Here is an 18,610-nt window from a genome sequence, read left to right as displayed (position 1 = left end):
ATATATATATATATATATATATATATATATATATATATATAGAGAGAGAGAGAGAGAGAGAGAGAGAGAGAGAGATATTAGTATAAGCTGTAGCCACCTCAGGGAGGCTAATAGACAGTACTGAGTGTCAGTCATCTTGGTACAATAATAGTCTCTTAAAGTATTCAAAACCGGTGTATGTTACCTAGCGAACTTGTGCTTGATTGTTATGTCAAAGTTCATTGGTATATTCTTTAGCAAACTGCTACTTGACTGGTATACAATAATTAATATATGCAACAAAAGGCACCAAAACAGCAAGAAACGAAGCATAGCTCGAGTTCATCCCAGAAAGTCCGCAGTTTGGGTGTTCTTTTTTGTCCGTTTGATTCCGAGTTTGAGACGGAGTTTCACGCAGCCCGGCACAACTATATAAATTGTGACAGGTATAGACGTGTCATGATAGATAAAATATAGACAGAACCGGAATAATGTGTGTGTCATCAATTAGAGTTTATTGACATAAGAATGAACAAGACAGTGTTGGAGTAAATAAGACTGTGTGGAACTAAACGGGGCATGTCTGTTATATAATTTTTAGGAATTTAAGACATGTCTGTTATATAATTTATAGAAATTTACGACATGTCTTTTATATAATTTATAGGAATTTACGACATGTCTTTTATATAATTTATAGGAATTTACGACATGTCTGTTATATAATTTATAGGAATTTACGACAATATCAGGTTATGTCTGTTATATAATTTATAGGAATTTACGACAATGTCAAGTTATGTCTGTTATGGTGGCGCTCTACAGTTTCGCATTTTGCATAGGGTTAAAATTTTAAAGGAAAATAATTTTCCCGGCTTTCCTCACTGGTTATACTGGCTATTTAAAAGACCTTGTATATCTTGGGTATAATTCAAGAACCTTTAATTCCCTTTATTTTGGTGTAAGATTGATGGGTGTAATATGGGTTATAGAGTATACAGCTTGGCCTTACTCTAGCTGCGCACCTTTCAAAAAAATGCTCGCTCCACTTGGTCATTTTATTTCCTGAACTTCAGAGGTAAATTGTATAAAAAAGAGCCGATAACTTTTATTTTATACATTTTTTACATTTTATATATTTGGTAGTTCATTCATTGCACTTTCAGAAGCTGGTATTGTCTAGTCTAGCAAAATTCATTTCCCCTATTTTAATAGTTGCTATGGATAATGTAATTAAGACTAATTCAGGCTGATTTTTTAGCACAAGGGAGGAGTCATTTTAGTTAGCAGTGTGCTTAGATCATGTACAATTTCTAAAATTACAATATCCAAAGAAATATCATCCACATTACATTAATGTAGCATATAGGTATGCCAACATTCTTTCCATTGTGCATGTTTTAAATGCAAACAACTTCACGTTACATACGTCACTCTCTCAAAAGTACACAATAACTGGTGAGCGCCCTTATATAATTTATAGGAATTTACGACAATGCCAGGTTATGTCTGTTATATCATTATAGGAATTTACGACAATGTCAGGTTTAAGATCTAAGTGCATCTTAAAAGAAAGAAATTAACAAAATTTTACTTTGTCACTTCTACCGCCATATTTTGTCTAGGCGGAGTGCAGTATGTCATGTTTGGAAGAGTTATATGTCACGGGTGTTGCCCGCATCGAAAGGTTATGCTCACGAGAGCAATACTCGTGAAACGCCTGAGAAAAAATATGTTACATTCTTCCAAGATGCGCTTTTGTCTTTAAACACACTGCCGTTGTCACCATATTCATGTGTCATTTGAAAGACCCTAGACTTCATTTAAAGAGATTCTAATGTAAATTTTTAAGCAGGCTATGGTCAAGACCGAGGTGATTCCAATTAAGAAAGGGGTGAAATGCTTTTTTTTTTGGGGGGGGGGGGCTGATGCCTTTAGCACGCTCATTGCAACCAACGACACTCTTGTTCATCCATTAAGAATACTCGGTAATTTAAGAACTGCACAACCCTAATACCGTGAATAGCTTAAAATTAATAATATATTATGAATAGAATGAGACGGACATAAAGTAATTTTTAAAAAATTGTCACTCATCGATTATCAAATCTTTTTTCACACTTCATTGTTTAAAATTCACTATTCTAATTTCATGACGTACAAAAATGTTGGGTCTACAGCAGGCGTGAGAAACTTCCTGGAGAGAGCGGGCCGGATAAGCAATGTTAAAGCCACATCCTATGTTGTTGTTGTTGTTGTTGTTGTTGTTGTAGGGTTTAACGCCATTTTTCAGCACACGATAGGCTATACATGGCGGTCAGTATTAATGGTGGAGGAAGAACCCGGGAAAACCCCGGAAAGAACCACCGACCCACGAGAAGCTACTGGCAAGCTTTCTCACATACCCACATTGGCTGAATTCGAGACTCGAACCCACGCAGACAGAGGTGAGATGGCAGTGATCCGTAACGGACAGCGCTTTAGACCACTCGGCCACTCGGGGCCCCCTATGTTGTAAATAAGTGGATAAAACCAGGTCTCGGCCAGGATCTGGCCGGCAGGCCTTAGGTTGCACATATCTAGTCTAATGAATATACATCGATCATCGATATATTCAACCTAGCTAGTTTGCTATAAAAGTTTCTGTTTGAAAAATAAAAAGGATTATTGAGACTCAGCTAAAAATTAATCATTCATGTACCAAATGATCATGTACCAATCATTCATGACCAAACGACAATGTACCAGTTATTTATGTACCAAATGATCATGTACCAATCATTCATCTAATAAACGATTCTGAGCCAATCATTATGTATCAAACTATCATGAACCAATCATGCATGTACCAAACGATCATGTACCATTATTCATGTACCAAAGGAAACCTGTTAACACTTTTTAATTGTTGTAATATTTTTTTTTAAATGTTTCTTTCTCAAAAAGCGATGTTCATAGTGCATAGCATTAATGAAGCTTGAAAATAGAATACATTGCACGAAAGGCCTTACCAAAGCGACGGTCTTTCATTTGTTAATGTTCCGCTCTACTGTATCGTCTTTGGCACAGATTTTGAATTTTAAGAAAAAGAATTTCAAAGCTTTTTCTCGTTGGTAAACATGGCTATTTAAAATTAAAATGTGTATCTTAGGTGTTGTGTAAAGCACTTTTAATTCCTGCTACTTTGGTCTTTTATTGACTAGTACAATTTTGGGTTGAAGCGTATACCGTTTGACCTTCGTGTGCATCTGCCAAAAGACTACTAGCTCCACTTGGTCATTTTCACTTCCTGGACTTTGGAGATAAATAGGGGAAAAGGGAACATCTCGTCCAGGGGTCGTGAACCAACGGCACGTGTGCCACAAGGTGGCACGTCGAGAGGTTTTGTGTGGCACGCGACGGGCAGTCAAAAGCCTCGATTTTAACAGTGTTACTCTCTTACTGGTGGCACGTACTCAATCACTTTATAATTAATCCAGAAAATAGTGACACGCTATGTAAATTAGGTTGCCGACCCCTGATCTAGTCTATAACATATTTTAGCAGTTTTATTAATTGTCTGTTTGCTATATCAATATTCCTTTATTAGATTTTCAAAAGCTAGTATTATCTACTCTGACAAAATTAATTTTCCATATTTCAGTAATTGCTAAAGTTAGTGTACTTGAACTAGTTATGTTCATTTCTCGAGCCAAAGGAAGAAGACATATCAGTCAGTTGCCTGCTTTTGGACATGCTTAGTTTCCCTAATACAAAGAAATTTCACTCACAATACGTGAAAGTAACACGAAGTTACGCCAACATTCCCTCAACTGTACACGATGCAAATGCACACAACTTTACCTTATACATGTATCTCACTGAGAAGTACTTGATAAGTGTGGAGCGGAACCTACATCAGTATCATCAGTTTATTTCAGGAAATAATAACGAATCTAAGAAAGTAAATAACAGGGGTATATTTTAAGCACTGTTTATAACTATTATCAAAGTAAACAAGAATGATCTCATGAACACATAAACAGATTCATTCTGGAGTTAAGAACTGATAGTTTCTTGTTTCACATGATACGAATTTAACCAATCAAAATGCTTCTTACAAAGACTTTGTATATCTTCAAAAAGCGTTATTTGCATAAGAGAACAGCCTTTGAAAATGATCCCATAATGCACCAACCCTTAGCTAAAAAACTATAGCTGGCTTCATCTTTAGGACACTATGATTCATCTTAAATATTGTAATATGGTACTCGTAAGACTTGACTCGAATTGTAACATAAAGAGAAATATCATTCTTGTAAACTAGGTGTGTTTTTTATTCTAGATGTCAGTTCCGCTCGGCAGGATTGTCATTTTAAGAATATAAGGAAAAACTATAGCATTCTCACACCATTCCGTTTGTTTGAGCCCCACCAGCTTACCGACTTTAACAAGAGAAAGCGTCAAAGATATAAAAACAATGCACAAAACTTATTCATTCCAGTCATTGATTTATAAGTTTTAAACTAGTTGCCGCCAGGGGTCCCAAACACTGTCAACTTGATGATCTTTCGAATCAAAAGGCAATTTCTTTAGCAACACGGTCCCCATATTTGCTTTGGTTAGTCTATGTTTTCGAGCAGCAGATGTGATGTTGTTCATTGTCTTTGAAAATCTCAGTAATTCCGTAAATGTTGGATTTACAGATCTTTGAACAGTTGTATACAAGAATTCTTCCTATTTATTTGTTCAGTTTGTTTTATAAATATTAAAACTTTACACTGCAAATATAGGATGCAGATGACACATTATTTTACTAAAAACAGACTGTTCTATAGACCAGAAATGTACAGCGAGCAATCTGTTTGCTTGTTAGCACAAGAAGCTTCCATTTGCGTTGAAAAGCCAATAATTTGACCGTGTTAGTGACCCCTTGGCGACAAATCAGGTAAGAAATTATAAATCAAAGAATTAAATAAAAACAAGTTTTGTGCATTTTTTTTATATCCCTAATGTTTTTCCTTTTTAAAATTGGATGGGGGTGCATACATAATAGTAGGGTATGCGAATAATACAGTGTATTTGTATTCTATAGAAAAACTAGTGTATTGGTAATATTTGGAACAACTTGTGTTTTGGTATTGTATAGAACAACTTGTGTTTTGGTATTATATAGAACAACTTGTGATTTGGTATGATATATAACAACTTGTGTATTGGTATTATATGGAACGACTTATGTTTTGGTTTTATATGGAACAACTTATGTTTTGGTATGATATATAACAACTTGTGTATTGGTATTATATGGAACGACTTATGTGTTGGTTTTATATGGAACGACTTATGTTTTGGTATTATATGGAACAACTTATGTTTTGGTTTTATGCTGAACAACTTGTGTATTGAGGCAGCCTACATTTAACTATATGGTCGCAATTTCTACTGAGTGTGCATCAAAAAAACAATTATACAGCCAAATGTTAATTTTAGTCTCTTTTACTCTTTATATTGACAATATTTTGGGGCCAGCGTTACTAGAGAGTGACTCGAGTATTTAACAATAATGAGCAAATGATTAAAATTGATGGTTTTCTTAAACCGTAAATCCGTAATTATTGTTCTTTAAGTCCACCTGTGAGGAAATATTTTATTCTTTTATGGTTATATTAGTCTTCACGTCAGCTTTGAGCGACAATCCTGTGGTAATACAGTTTTCAATAACTCATTTATTCGGGTATTTATTCTTAGTTAAGCTTGTACACCTGTCCTCCCGAAGGCTGTCACGCGGTGCAGGATTTGATACGTGTCATAAAAATGGCTGCCTTGACCATGCATTTCGGAGTAATAAACAGACTTCAATGGATTTGACCAGAATTTTCACAAGGACATTAAAGGGGTTCATTTGCATCACAAATTGTGATTTTTCTGACTCTTCATAAAATGTCCATTTCCCTAAAAATGCGATTTTAAAATCTAAATGGTTCGTAAGCACTCCCTCGCAGGTGTGAAAGTGGGTGGTTAATTCATATTTAATACACCATCTTCTTCAGAATGATGGAATCTTGTCCAAGAAAAAGAAATTATCTTTTTGCCATGCATCAATAACCATAGTTTAAAACTTGCATGCCTTTTACTTTAATGTCCTCACATGAAACGGAAAGACTGCACACCAAAGAAGTTCTTCAGTGAATGAGCCAAGATAATTTACAGTCCGCAAGGAACGATGCTGAACTTTTTGGCACTTCGCCCAAATAAACGTGGATTTTAGCCCCAAACTTTATTTCAAGACAACAAAATATTATCAGATATTTCACATAAACTACACATTTTCGAAATAGTCCTATAACTTTATATTAAAAGCATAACATACATATGCATTTTTTATTCTTCATGTCATATTGTTCAAAATGTTATTTGTATTATTTATTGGGATGTTCCCTCTGATGTTAGAAGAAAATATTTACAAAGAAGCAAACGTGACTTCTTATCAACATTTGGTCCACATAATCATGTAGTGAAACCCTTTGGTTTTATATATAAATGACGGAGGAAGTTGTCTTAGCTCTATGTACAATTTTTAAGTTAACTTTTACTGTCTTTTAGAATCTACCCCCAAAAACAAGAAAAAATACAAAACAACAACCAAAACAAACCCCAGAACAAATCAAAAGAAACCCACCACCCCTCTCAAAACAAACAAAACAAACCAATAACCACTCACTTACTATCTTATTATGCATGTATTAGCATTGACAACAACCCCTCTCTCTCTCTCTCTCTCTCTCTCTCTCTCACACACACACACACACACACACACACACACACACAAGTACACACACACAATATTTTTTCTTTCCAAATATGCAAGGTGCGCCAAATCTATTTTTTTAAATGATCCATATGCCATTATTCCTGTTCGCACACATTAACATAAATTATAATTCGTGCAAAACAAATATAAAACACAATATGCCCTAAATACTGTGTGAAGAAGCTACATTAAGCGACAAGTCCTAAGTCAATGTATGTATGTATGTATGTATGTATGTATGTATGTATGTATGTATGTATGTATGTATGCATCTATGTATGTATGTATGTATGTATGTATGTATGTATGTATGTATGTATGTATGTATGTATGTATGTATGTATCTATGTATGTATGTATGTATGTATGTATGTATGTATTTATGTATGTATGTATGTATGTATGTGTCGACCTTTCCGGTGGCATAAGTGGTTAAAGCGTCCGCCTCGGTATCAGAAGATCTCGGGTTCGAACCCCGTCCGAGTCATACCAAAGACTAATAAAAATGTTACTAGCAGCTGCCTGACTGTGCGTTCAGCATTAAGAGGTTACTTTTAGGACTGGTCGGCCTTGTTTCAGGTGGTACATGATGCTATATGTCTGCGGCATAATGTCCCGGTGCTGAACATCAGTATGAACTGCCACAATGCAGACATCGTAGCGATATGAGTGAAAATTGTTAAAGGTACGTTACAAATCTAAGTCACAAACAGACACACACACTTACAAACGCACATAAACCCACACGCACACACACACACAAAATCAAACTTTAGAGTATTAAATACTGACAAATAATTCAACTGAACTTTCAATTTTAACACACGACGTATAGTCAAATAGATGCAAAACAGACATGCAAAGACCTTTACTGAGAATGAATTCTCGCTAGCATGACGTTGATTCTTTCTTAAAACGTTGCAATTTGATTCTCGGACTGAATATATTTTTTTCAGCTTCCTGTAAAGAAGGAGACAACATTCTAAAGACATATTTTGACTATGGCTCAAACTTTTGAATCCAAAGTTCATCACCTGCTAATTCTTCGTATATTTCTTGTAAGCTGTTTCTGATTAAACATAAACCTTGACCCCAAAGTTATAAAACGTTATGGTTAGAGAACTGAGACTTTTACTCATGACTCATTGTTGTACTTAAATTAAATTTGTCAGACTTAGCGGGTGTTAAAGCAATTAAAAAAGACTGAGCTAAATATTTCACGCAAGTGTTTTCAATAGTTGTTAATGTATTTTGTCTGAAGCTTCGCGTTAATTCCCGTCATAACCTTTAAAGTGATTTAAACGTAAGACCTAGTTATTTGTCACTGGTGGTACTACGGTATGTGTTAGAAATAGCCAAAAACGAACTCCAGCTGAACCGTACAACAGGTTCAAGTACAGCTTCGCGAGATCTCTACAACACGAGGGTTTGTCTCATTTAATAAAACTCATCCGGATCCACGCGAGTCAGGCTGAACTACACTAATTAACTGCTGGAAACAGCAAGGACCCAGCAAGCTATTTCTGTATTCCTTATATCTAGCATAAATCTAATCAACACATACCGAGTATGGTTCAATCAAACAGCAGGTAACAAGAAAACTGCATGAAAAGTATTTACATACATACATACATACATACATACATACATACATACATACATACATACATACGTATTTGTGTGATTTGGACTTTTTAAAAGTAGCTTTAACAATTTTTCAGTCATATCGCTACGATGTCTGCAGTGTGGAAGTTTATAGTGATGCCTAGCACTGGATCATCATGCCGCAGACATGTAGCACATGTCCCACCCAGTCACATTATCCTGACACCAGGTCGACCAGTCCTAACACTAACCTCTTAATGCTGAGCACCAAGAGAGGCAGCTGTTAGTACCATTTTTGTAAGCCTTTGGTATGACTCGGCCGGGAATCGAACCCACGACCTCCCGCATAGATACACATACATACATACATGCATGCACGCACGCACACACGCACGCACGCACACACACACACACACACACACACGCATACATACATACATACATACATACATACATACATACATACAGTAAAGGTGAAATTGTAAAAGCAGCTGAGAATTAGTTGAAATTTGGCGGATATCGTATATTGTTTTGATTAGAAATATCACACTTGTACAACTACGTCAGACTGGATGTTGATTTATTTAATAACTTCAATAGCAGACACAAGATCTACAGTGTACAACTGACTTATATTGTGTGACGTCATGTAGTGTACTGAGTGACTACTCTGCGTTATTGGGATCTATAGCAATACGGCACGTGTGTGTGTTCTAAGGAACGCTTCGCTTGATGGAGTGAAAATATTTATTTTTTTGTTCTTTCTATAAGTGAACAGCTTCTCTAGGATTTCCATAATAGGTTGCAAATTCAAACATTGCATTATTTCAGAAATGTTCATTACCATGCGATCATCTGAGCTAGCCTTTTAGACATAAAATACACCACATGGGACCATTCTACGTTTTGAGGGAGGACGTTATTTGGTCCACCCTTAGTGTTTTCATTTTGTTTTAAAATCAGCATTTTGTAATCACAAATTGATATTTTGATCAGTTTTTTTTTTTTTTTTTTTTACATTGACCTCACTTTGTTGAGTTGTTTTACGTTCATTCGTTTGTATATTTAGCTGTGATTTTACTACACTTACGTACACGACAGCCTAACGATTCTGGCATCGGAACCTGTTCAGACTTCCGCTTAGGAAAAACGAAAGCATATGGTTCCGCTCTACATTTATTAAGTACTTAAGCGGAACTTGTACGAGGTGAAGTTGTGTGCATTTACTACAAGACCAATGGAGAGAATATTGATTTACCTCCATGCAGTTTTCATACACTGAAATTGAAATTGTTATGTATGTGGTACCAACAACGCGCTCCCTAAAGCAGACAGCTGATCGAAATAGCAGCGCCGCATCCCACCCCAAACCCCATGCTAGGGAAAAAAAACCTGAATTAGTCCATATTACTCTAACTTTAGCAGTTACTGCATCAAGAACAATGCATTTTGCCAGATTAGACAACACTAACTTCTGAAAGAGCAAGAAATGAATTATAAAATATAAAAAGGTAGAAATCCGAATTTGAGACTTTTTGACTGATTTTTTTTTCTTCCCCATTTACCTCAGGACTCCATTAAATGAAAACGACAAAGCGGAGCTTGCAGTCTTTTGAAAGATGCACATCTGAAGTAAGGCCAAGCTGTATACTCTTTAATTCAAATTTACACCCATCAATCATACACCAAAAATGGTAATTTAAAATGCAATTTAACAATACCTAGCATGAAAAAGTTATATTTTAAATTACTAGGATAACCAGTGAGGAAAATCTGTGAAATTCTTTTCTTTAAGAATCAAACCCAATGCAAAGTACGAAACTGTAGAGCGGAACATACAGGCATATTGCCTTCTGTAAGTTATTTGCTACAAGAAAAACGTTGCGGTACCGTTACTATTAGGCCTGATCACGCAGTGCCGTCTTAAGGCATGGGCACACTGGGCAGTTGCCCAGGGCCTCGCGCTTCTAGAGGCATCATGCTGCCCATATTGTTAATGAATATTGAAAGATCTTTTGGCTATTTAATTTGCTTTAAAAGTGCAGTGGGAAGCACGCTTCCCAATTTAAAAAAATAGTGACATCTAGCGGAATTCCTGTGGGTGGGTAGGGCCGGTAGGGGGCCCCAGTGCATTGCTTTGCCCTGAGCCTACAATGTTGTTAAGACGGCCCTGCATATAGGTGGGGAAAAAGACAAATATCCATACAGTAGAGTAAAGATATAGTTCAAACCTAGAAGGATTTGAGTCGTATTGGGACACCATAGTTACATCCTTGATGATTACATCATCAATAAGAACATGTATTTATGCCTTCGTTTTTCTTTTGCTTTTTTTTTTTGTTTTTTTTTTCCTCTTCTACTTTAGCCATGAAGACAAGACCGGAAGACTGACACTTAAGGAATGTTATCTTTCGAAATACTCTTTATTTCAATTAATAAATTGTTCTGACGTTGTCATTTATTAAGTGGAACAAAATCAGCATGCTGTTGTCAAGTATTTACTATGGCACAATTAATTTAAATTGAATATATTCATCCGATCTGGACGGTTTTACTTTCCAGAATGAAAAAACGGATTCTCACTAATAACTGTATTTTTATGCCAGACAAATCTACCTCTACACACAGATTTTACTTGGAGATAGTGTTATTGGAGAATACACAACAGTTTATTATAATCATTCTTATCTTTTGTTGAAGGCAAAATATCGTACACGTACCAAGAATACTTTTTTATACTCTGGTTGATGTTAATCATCATCAGTGATATGCCACTTTCTAGTTTTTCTTAACTAAGGAATTCATTTTTCAAATTGTTTTGAAAAAAGAAGAATAATAAAAAACCAAACTTTTTATACCTGCAATTAATTAGCGTAGCCGATTATGTAGAATCAACTTTATTCCATGCAACATAAAGATTCTGTTATCAGGTTACCTTGACTAAGCATTGACTCTTTAACACGTTATACTATGCCAATGCCTCTGTTCATTTAAAAGCAAATTTGAATTGTATTTTGTGATTCCTACTGTTAAGTGTTTTAAGGACAGCTAATATTTAAAATGTTCAAATGAAGTAAGTCCCCGGTTACAGCTTAATTTACAAAAACTGGTCCATTCACAGTGAAAAACACCCGTGGGGTAATGGCATAATGAGTCTGCGTAAGATAAATCACCGTAACAGTCGTGGGATAAAGACAACCCTCGTGGGATAAAGACAAATACATAGCAGATTTTGTTTGTTTTCCGCTTCTTATGTTTTTAATAGAAGCCTTGTTTTAAAAGATAACTCAAATATCCACAACAATAACAGAAATGGCAGCAGCAGCAGCAACAAATTATGTTCGTTCTAGACATGGGTGATGGTACGTGAAATATTGTTTTGACTCTTTTGTTTACCTCTTAAATTTATATGTCAAGGCACATATTAAAGTGACCGTTCTCGGTCTTTCCCGTCACATGATATAACAAAACCGTTTATGAGTCACATTAATGTGGATATTCCCAATAATTAGAGTATTGTTAAACACTTATAGAGTGAAAGTAGTTACAGATTTCGAATTAACCGATTTGACATTTTCATAATATGTGTATGATTACGTTTTTATTATACTTCTTTAGTTTTCTATCAATTTTTAACTTACTAATTAATGATACTAGAGCTCGGATGCTCAATGGTTAGGGTGCAGGGTCGAATCCTGCCATCGAATAACCTCGGGTAGTCTTCCTTCGAGTGTCCAACCTTCACTCAAATTCCATCGGCACTAGATATATTTAATGTGCTTTTGTGCTGTAGAAACACCAATCCATGTTATAAACTGCCCGTTCAATCGATACCAATCCATGTTATAAACTGCCCGTACAATCAATACCAATCTATGTTATAAACTGTCCGTACAATCGACACCAATCCATGTTATGAACTGCCCGTACAATCGACACCAATCCATGTTATGAACTGCCCGTACAATCGACACCAATCCATGTTATGAACTGCCCGTACAATCCACACCAATCCATGCTAGGAACTGCCCGTACAATCGACACCAATCCTTGTTATAAACTGCCCGTACAATCCACATCAATCCATGCTACGAACTTCCCGTACAATCGACACCAATCCATGTCATAAACTTCCCGTACAATCGACACCAATCCATGTTATGAACTGTCCGTACAATCCACACCAATCCATGCTAGGAACTGCCCGTACAATCGACACCAATCCATGTCATAAACTGCCCGTACAATCGACACCAATCCATGCTAGGAACTGCCCGTACAATCGACACCAATCCATGTCATAAACTGCCCGTACAATCGACACCAATCCATGTTATGAACTGCCCGTACAATCCACACCAATCCATGCTAGGAACTTCCCGTACAATCGACACCAATCCATGTCATAAACTGCCCGTACAATCGACACCAATCCATGCTAGGAACTGCCCGTACAATCGACACCAATCCATGTTATAAACTGCCCGTGCAATCGACACCAGTCCATGTTATAAACTGCCCGTGCAATCGACACTAATCCATGTTATAAACTGCCCATGCAATCGACACTAATCCATGTTATAAACTGCCCGTGCAATCGACACCAATCCATGTTATAAACTGCCCGTGCAATTGAAAATGGTTATGGTGCATTTTTAGTATAGAACATTATGAGAAGCTCCTATCTTATTCTGGTTTTCGAGTTCTTACTTTTGCACGTAGCGAAGTTCAAAGGTTAAGTAACAAGAATATTTTTGCTAATGGGTGGTCTTGTGACATGATGTCCAAGATACACTCCAGAATGCGATATCTTCTCTTGTTATTACCACTGTACCGATGGTACTTGTTACCAGTGAATTCATACTCAGAGCACAGCCAAGTTATAAGAATTACCGTAAAATCCCTTAGCTTTCATACATACCACTAAGTTGTGAGACTCCCTTAACTTTCGTACACACCTCTCCCGTTGTTTTGAACTAAACGAAACTACTCAATTCATAAAAGTCGCATATGAAAATTTGAGTGCCACTGCATGCGCGCGAGTGTGCATTATCTAAACATATCAAATAATTTCACCTGTTATATTGAAAGGTACTGCAGCGGGTTGTATCCCCTGAAAATTATCGCTCTCAACATACGCATAAGTGTACGGAATCAGTTAAAACTCTTCGATTGGTCACCCGTTTTAGCTGACCGACCAAGGATCGATTTTCTTATCGATTCTTTAAACATATAAAGTCTCGCCAAAATTTGAAGTATTTTCAAATAGCATGAATTTTTAAACAGGGGAAATGAAACAGAATTTCAACCGATATCGACCAAAATTATTGGAATGATTAATCGAACATTTTGTTGCATGTGACCAGTTTTCGGTCAACTTGAATTTAATCCGAACATCGCTACTTACACGAGAAAAGAAATCGTTTTCATTACATAGAATGTTGGTAATTCGACAAGCCAGTTGAAGACGGGGTTGCAATTGTCAATAAGAATCTCTTATCATAAGGACTCACGGTACTAATTCAGCTCCCACATTATACGTACGCAACCACCGTTGTATTCAAATTTCAAGAACTTTAAATTTCTGAATGGTCATGATACAGCCTATATTTCTATGTATAAACATATGCTTCATGCGGTCTTCTGTGTCGAGAATTGCACATGAGCCGCAGTATTTTTTTATCTATACGTATTCGAGAACATGTGTTTTCAATTCCGCACCTAAAGAATCAGGTGCTAATTTCAGTAATAAGTTTGCCAAAGTCAAGTCTGTAAAATGACTGAAGTTCCATCAGTAAAGCACTGTCTTTATTTTTCTCAGTTACACGCAATATAAGCATACATTTTACTGAAAGTTTCCTTTTCGTTATCAACCAACTGTAGCCAGCCAACCTAAATATACTCTATTTTATCTTCAGCTATTTCTGGACTGGTTCAAATTCTTTAATGTAATTAGTATAGGGTCGTATAAGCTTCTTCACGATCACACTCAGACTGGTTCGACCGTAATTTCGGGCGGCCAAATCAGAGAATAATGAAGTTATTGATAGATTGACTGGTTTCACCTACTTAGTGTATCATAGATTTTTTTCAATCACATGCGAATTTCTTCAGCTTTTTTTCCTTAACAAATACAGTTTTGTATTATTATGTATGGTATTGTGTTATTAGTGATTTGCCCAAGTCGCCCCCACCTACAACGTTAAGTTGACATAGGTGCATTTATAAAAAAAAACCACAGCATAAACTTTGATAACCGTCAGCTAGCACTCTAAGCCCTATGATACCAGGCTCTACCAAACATGTTAACTGTTATGCCGTTAAGTTTATCTGTAGAATACGATACATTGGTTCACAGTGTAAGCCAAATGTAGCAAAGAGACCGAGGGTATCGCTACAAGCTATCAATGGGTTATCGGGGGTATTGCCGTTAACATACTCCTGAGCAAAGCATGATAGCAAACTGCATGTAAGATATGAGAAATAAGCCGCCAATTACGAGTTAAGAACTTAAGATCGACACAAAGGTTTTGTAAATGATGGTCACATTGTATTAATCTAAGCTTAATTATACTGTATGCATTTCATTATCACTATGTCGCATCTTGTTTCCAAATTTTATTTTTGTTTCGTTGCTTGTATGTCTCTCTTAATATGCGTGCCTGTCCGTCTGTCTGAAAAGTTCTGAATACTGGTGCGATATAAAACAAAGTTCTTTATTATTGTACAGTATCCCCCTCAATGTACTCCCCGTGAAGCTCTACACACTTTCTCAGTCTCATTATCCACTTACTGAATGCTGTTTGTATTCACTTTTTTGGGCATGTTGCTCTTACACTGGAAGAATGCACTTCTAATCGCATGGTAATTTTCCAAATCGTCTGCGAATCTTTGATAACGGAATTCAGCCCAAAATAACTCCAGAGTTAAATCAGGACTGTATGAAGGCTTTTACAAAGTTAGATGCCGTGTTCCTTCAGGAAGTCTGTCATGATGGCGGATTTATGCGCCGGTGCGTTGTCATAGAGTAGACGGTATCTGTGCACAGACGGATTTGTATGGAGTGTTCCACAACTTACGCAACACTGCGAATGTCCAGTGACAGAAGCAGAGTCATGCAAAGAACGAATGGGCTTTTCGCATCGAAACATAATGCAAATAAACATCTCTTTATAGTCCAACAACATCGAGCAATATGTGGTCTCTGTTTATTTTCTCCTATTCAGACTTTACTGTCAGCTCTTGGTTCGGGTTCCAAAGAAGAAATCAATGTTTCCTCCGCTGTGAAAATGTCGTTTAAACGCATATGACCAGTCTTTCAAATGTGGCGAACAGCAGGTTGGAGATTGAAACCAGATTCAGGGGATCCATCTCGCTCCAATCTGTCTGAGCTTGAATTGTGTTTTCAGTATTATAAAGCAGCCGATTTCTCCAGCATCTTTATCACTGTCCGCATCCTGCTCACCAGTCGCAGACCACGGTATTCCAGAACGCGGGCCATCTTACATGGATTCGCGACTAGCTTTTTACGATGAAACCACCTCAAGATTGTATGATATGAAAGAGAATTACATCCGTAAACTTCATCCAAGTCGGCCTTAATATCAGCCATGCAGTAACCTAAGATCTCAGAGATTTTAGAGAATGCTCTTTCGTTGATAGTAGAATTGTTCTTCTTCCCTATCGTACACGCATATATCTGCATCCGTCCAGAGTGCCATACGTGTAGCTCAAATCGTTTGTTAAAACGCTATTTTGTCTATCGAACAGCATTAAATTTATTGGCATGTTAAAAAGAACCTAAAAATGATAACAAAATACTAAGAACTTTTCAAATACAACTCGTAATTTCCTGCTTGTTTTTTTTTATCTCTATCCTTCATTTTGTCTGTCAGCCTTTTCTCTTTCTGTCACTCTCGTTCTGTTTGTGTACATATCCGTCCATACGTCTGTTTTCTGTCTATCAGTATATGACTTACAGGACGTATTTTGTCTTTCTGTCTGTCTGTCTGTCTATCAACTACAATCAGTCAATCTGTATATTTCTGGCTCGATCGACCAGGATTAGTGTGTCCATTCTCCTGGGTCTTAATTAAGGTCTCCATCGACCAGGGATATAAAATATATTTGAACCATTCTATATTATGCAATTATCGTTTGCCATTCCAATGCCCCATTTTCTATCATTAGCTAATTTACCCCGTGAAGCTTTTTCCGGTTCAAACCACTTAAGATTTTCTTTCGACACAAGTTTAGAATAATACAAAATAATCATAGAATACTCACCCTTCTCCTCAAAATTTTTCTATCTTCTAAACTCTTCATTGATGTCATTCTTGTCATACTAAAATTATCTGATGTTAGGAATCCATCTGTAATGGAAAATATATATCACCATCCATATGTACTTTTCAAAACGTTTTGCAGCACACATATCAAACCCGAATCTACTCTTCGGAATCAATGCTATATTTCCTTAACAATCTAGCGGCAACTATTTATTATTAATAAATATCCGTACCTATGGCGGGGCAGTAAGTGCATATACCAATTATAGTTTTGTTTTGAATTTTGATATAGTATTAACAAGTATCTCCTTCCTTTATCTGTCACTGTGTCACCACTCGGAGTCGAAAACAAATTAGTACTGCGTGTTTACGCCCATGTGTCACTCTGAACTCCTCCGACAATTACGTCGTAACCTCTCATAGAGTTCATTATTGTTTCATTTGAATTAGTTATAATTATTACTGCTAAACATTTATTCTAATGATATTAAATAGTAATTAAATACTAACTAAAATTGGCATGGCTTTAGACGCCGTGCCGACACTCCAAAAGTGAACAAGAAAATGAGCGAGATGGAATGCAAATGAAAAGGGCCATTTTTCTCAAAAACACATTCCGTCTTAACAGGACGTAAACTTACGTCGCTGATCAGAAAAAGGTTTTGCACACTTTGACATGTTCGCAGAAAACCTAAGTCTGTAACAACGCGTAATACCCACTTAGATTTGAATAAATTAACACAAATTATCAGCAATTAGCCTTAAAACCCGTTAGCATACTCGGTAGCATAACCGCAAAGTTAGCGCCTCTTTAATTTTGCATTTACGTGTACTAGATTGTGTTCCTACACCAACCAGCTCGGCTGATATGTGTGTATGTTACGAGTCTAATAAAACAGATCCGCAGACTTGACCCCTTTGCTTTCTTGTGGTGCCTTGCTAAAGTCAATCTAAAATATGTATACTGATTGTAAATTGACCCAAGTCAAAATCTTCGTAAAATAAACGTGTTAACATGTGCTTTTATGTAAAAGTAAAATTGCCCATGAGCATTTCCGATGTCAAACTATTCAGTTTTGGAAGTAGCGCTCTACAATTTCTCACCTTTAATTAAATTAAGATAAAGAAATTCACAGATCCAACGACTTGTTATTTTTGTTACTTAAAACATAAATTGTATAGCAGAGGTATAACTAAAGAACTTTTAATTTCCTTGGTGTATGATTTATGGGTGTAATTTGGATTATAGTGGATACAGCTTGGCCTTACTTCCTGTTATGTTTATCTATAATTTTTTAACTCCTGGTACATGATTTTTATCTCATGTTTATATTTTTGTAATTCATGGCTTAAAATTATCAAGATTATCTTTATTTAGATTTTGCCTACGTGACAGGAGCGTAAAATTACATAGGATCTATAAATAAATGCTTACGTTTGTGTTGAATTTTTTAAAAAAAATATTCATAATAGTAAGACTTAATGACGAATTTGGGTTGACTTCTCATTGGCTGATAGGGATTGGACGGTTCAAGTAGAACTAGCTTCCCACTGGTTGGGCCAGGTCACATGAATAGGCAAGTTCGAGATCGATTGAGTAGTAAGATTCGTCACGTTGGATATGTTGTGAAATATAGTCGTAATAAAAGGTGTATATAAAGAGAAAACTGATCAGTCGGATTCATTTCTATTTTAAGTCATCCTCATATCTTGTGTTCCTGTTGTAAGTCTACAGACGTGTTTTATGCTGTATTTAGATATTACCTGAGAGGAAAAACATTTATTTTGTCTATAATATTATCCTCTGACTGTTATGAATTAGTCCTACGGATTCTGGAGAACGCCATCTTGACAACGTCACGATTCTTATCGGACCAGTACATTTCCGGCTCTGAAATGTTACGAAACTTTTTTGTTGGTTTTGTTCAAAAGACTGCTAGCTGTC

At 36.3% G+C, this 18,610-nt stretch overlaps 1 protein-coding gene across 2 annotated transcripts in view; it reads right to left on the bottom strand.

The window, feature by feature from the left end:
* LOC149790384 (lactadherin-like) overlaps positions 1–16,746 on the bottom strand; it is a 193,879-nt gene extending 177,133 nt beyond the window's left edge. The window contains exon 1 of one of the 2 annotated variants that reach the window (XM_089972430.1): positions 16,664–16,746. In XM_089972430.1, the coding sequence (XP_089828556.1) occupies positions 16,664–16,720 (57 nt within the window). In that variant the 5' untranslated portion in view covers positions 16,721–16,746. The remainder of the gene's footprint in view (positions 1–16,663) is intronic. The other variant, XM_089972433.1, reaches the window with a different exon arrangement.
* Positions 16,747–18,610: the final 1,864 nt, after the last annotated feature.

This window comes from Sinohyriopsis cumingii, chromosome 10, assembly GCF_028554795.1.
Source record: "Sinohyriopsis cumingii isolate HCF-2022 chromosome 10, ASM2855479v2, whole genome shotgun sequence".
Lineage (NCBI taxonomy): Eukaryota > Metazoa > Mollusca > Bivalvia > Unionida > Unionidae > Sinohyriopsis > Sinohyriopsis cumingii.
The sequence above is the reverse complement of the archived record's forward strand: the minus strand, read 5'-3'. Positions and strand labels throughout refer to the sequence as shown.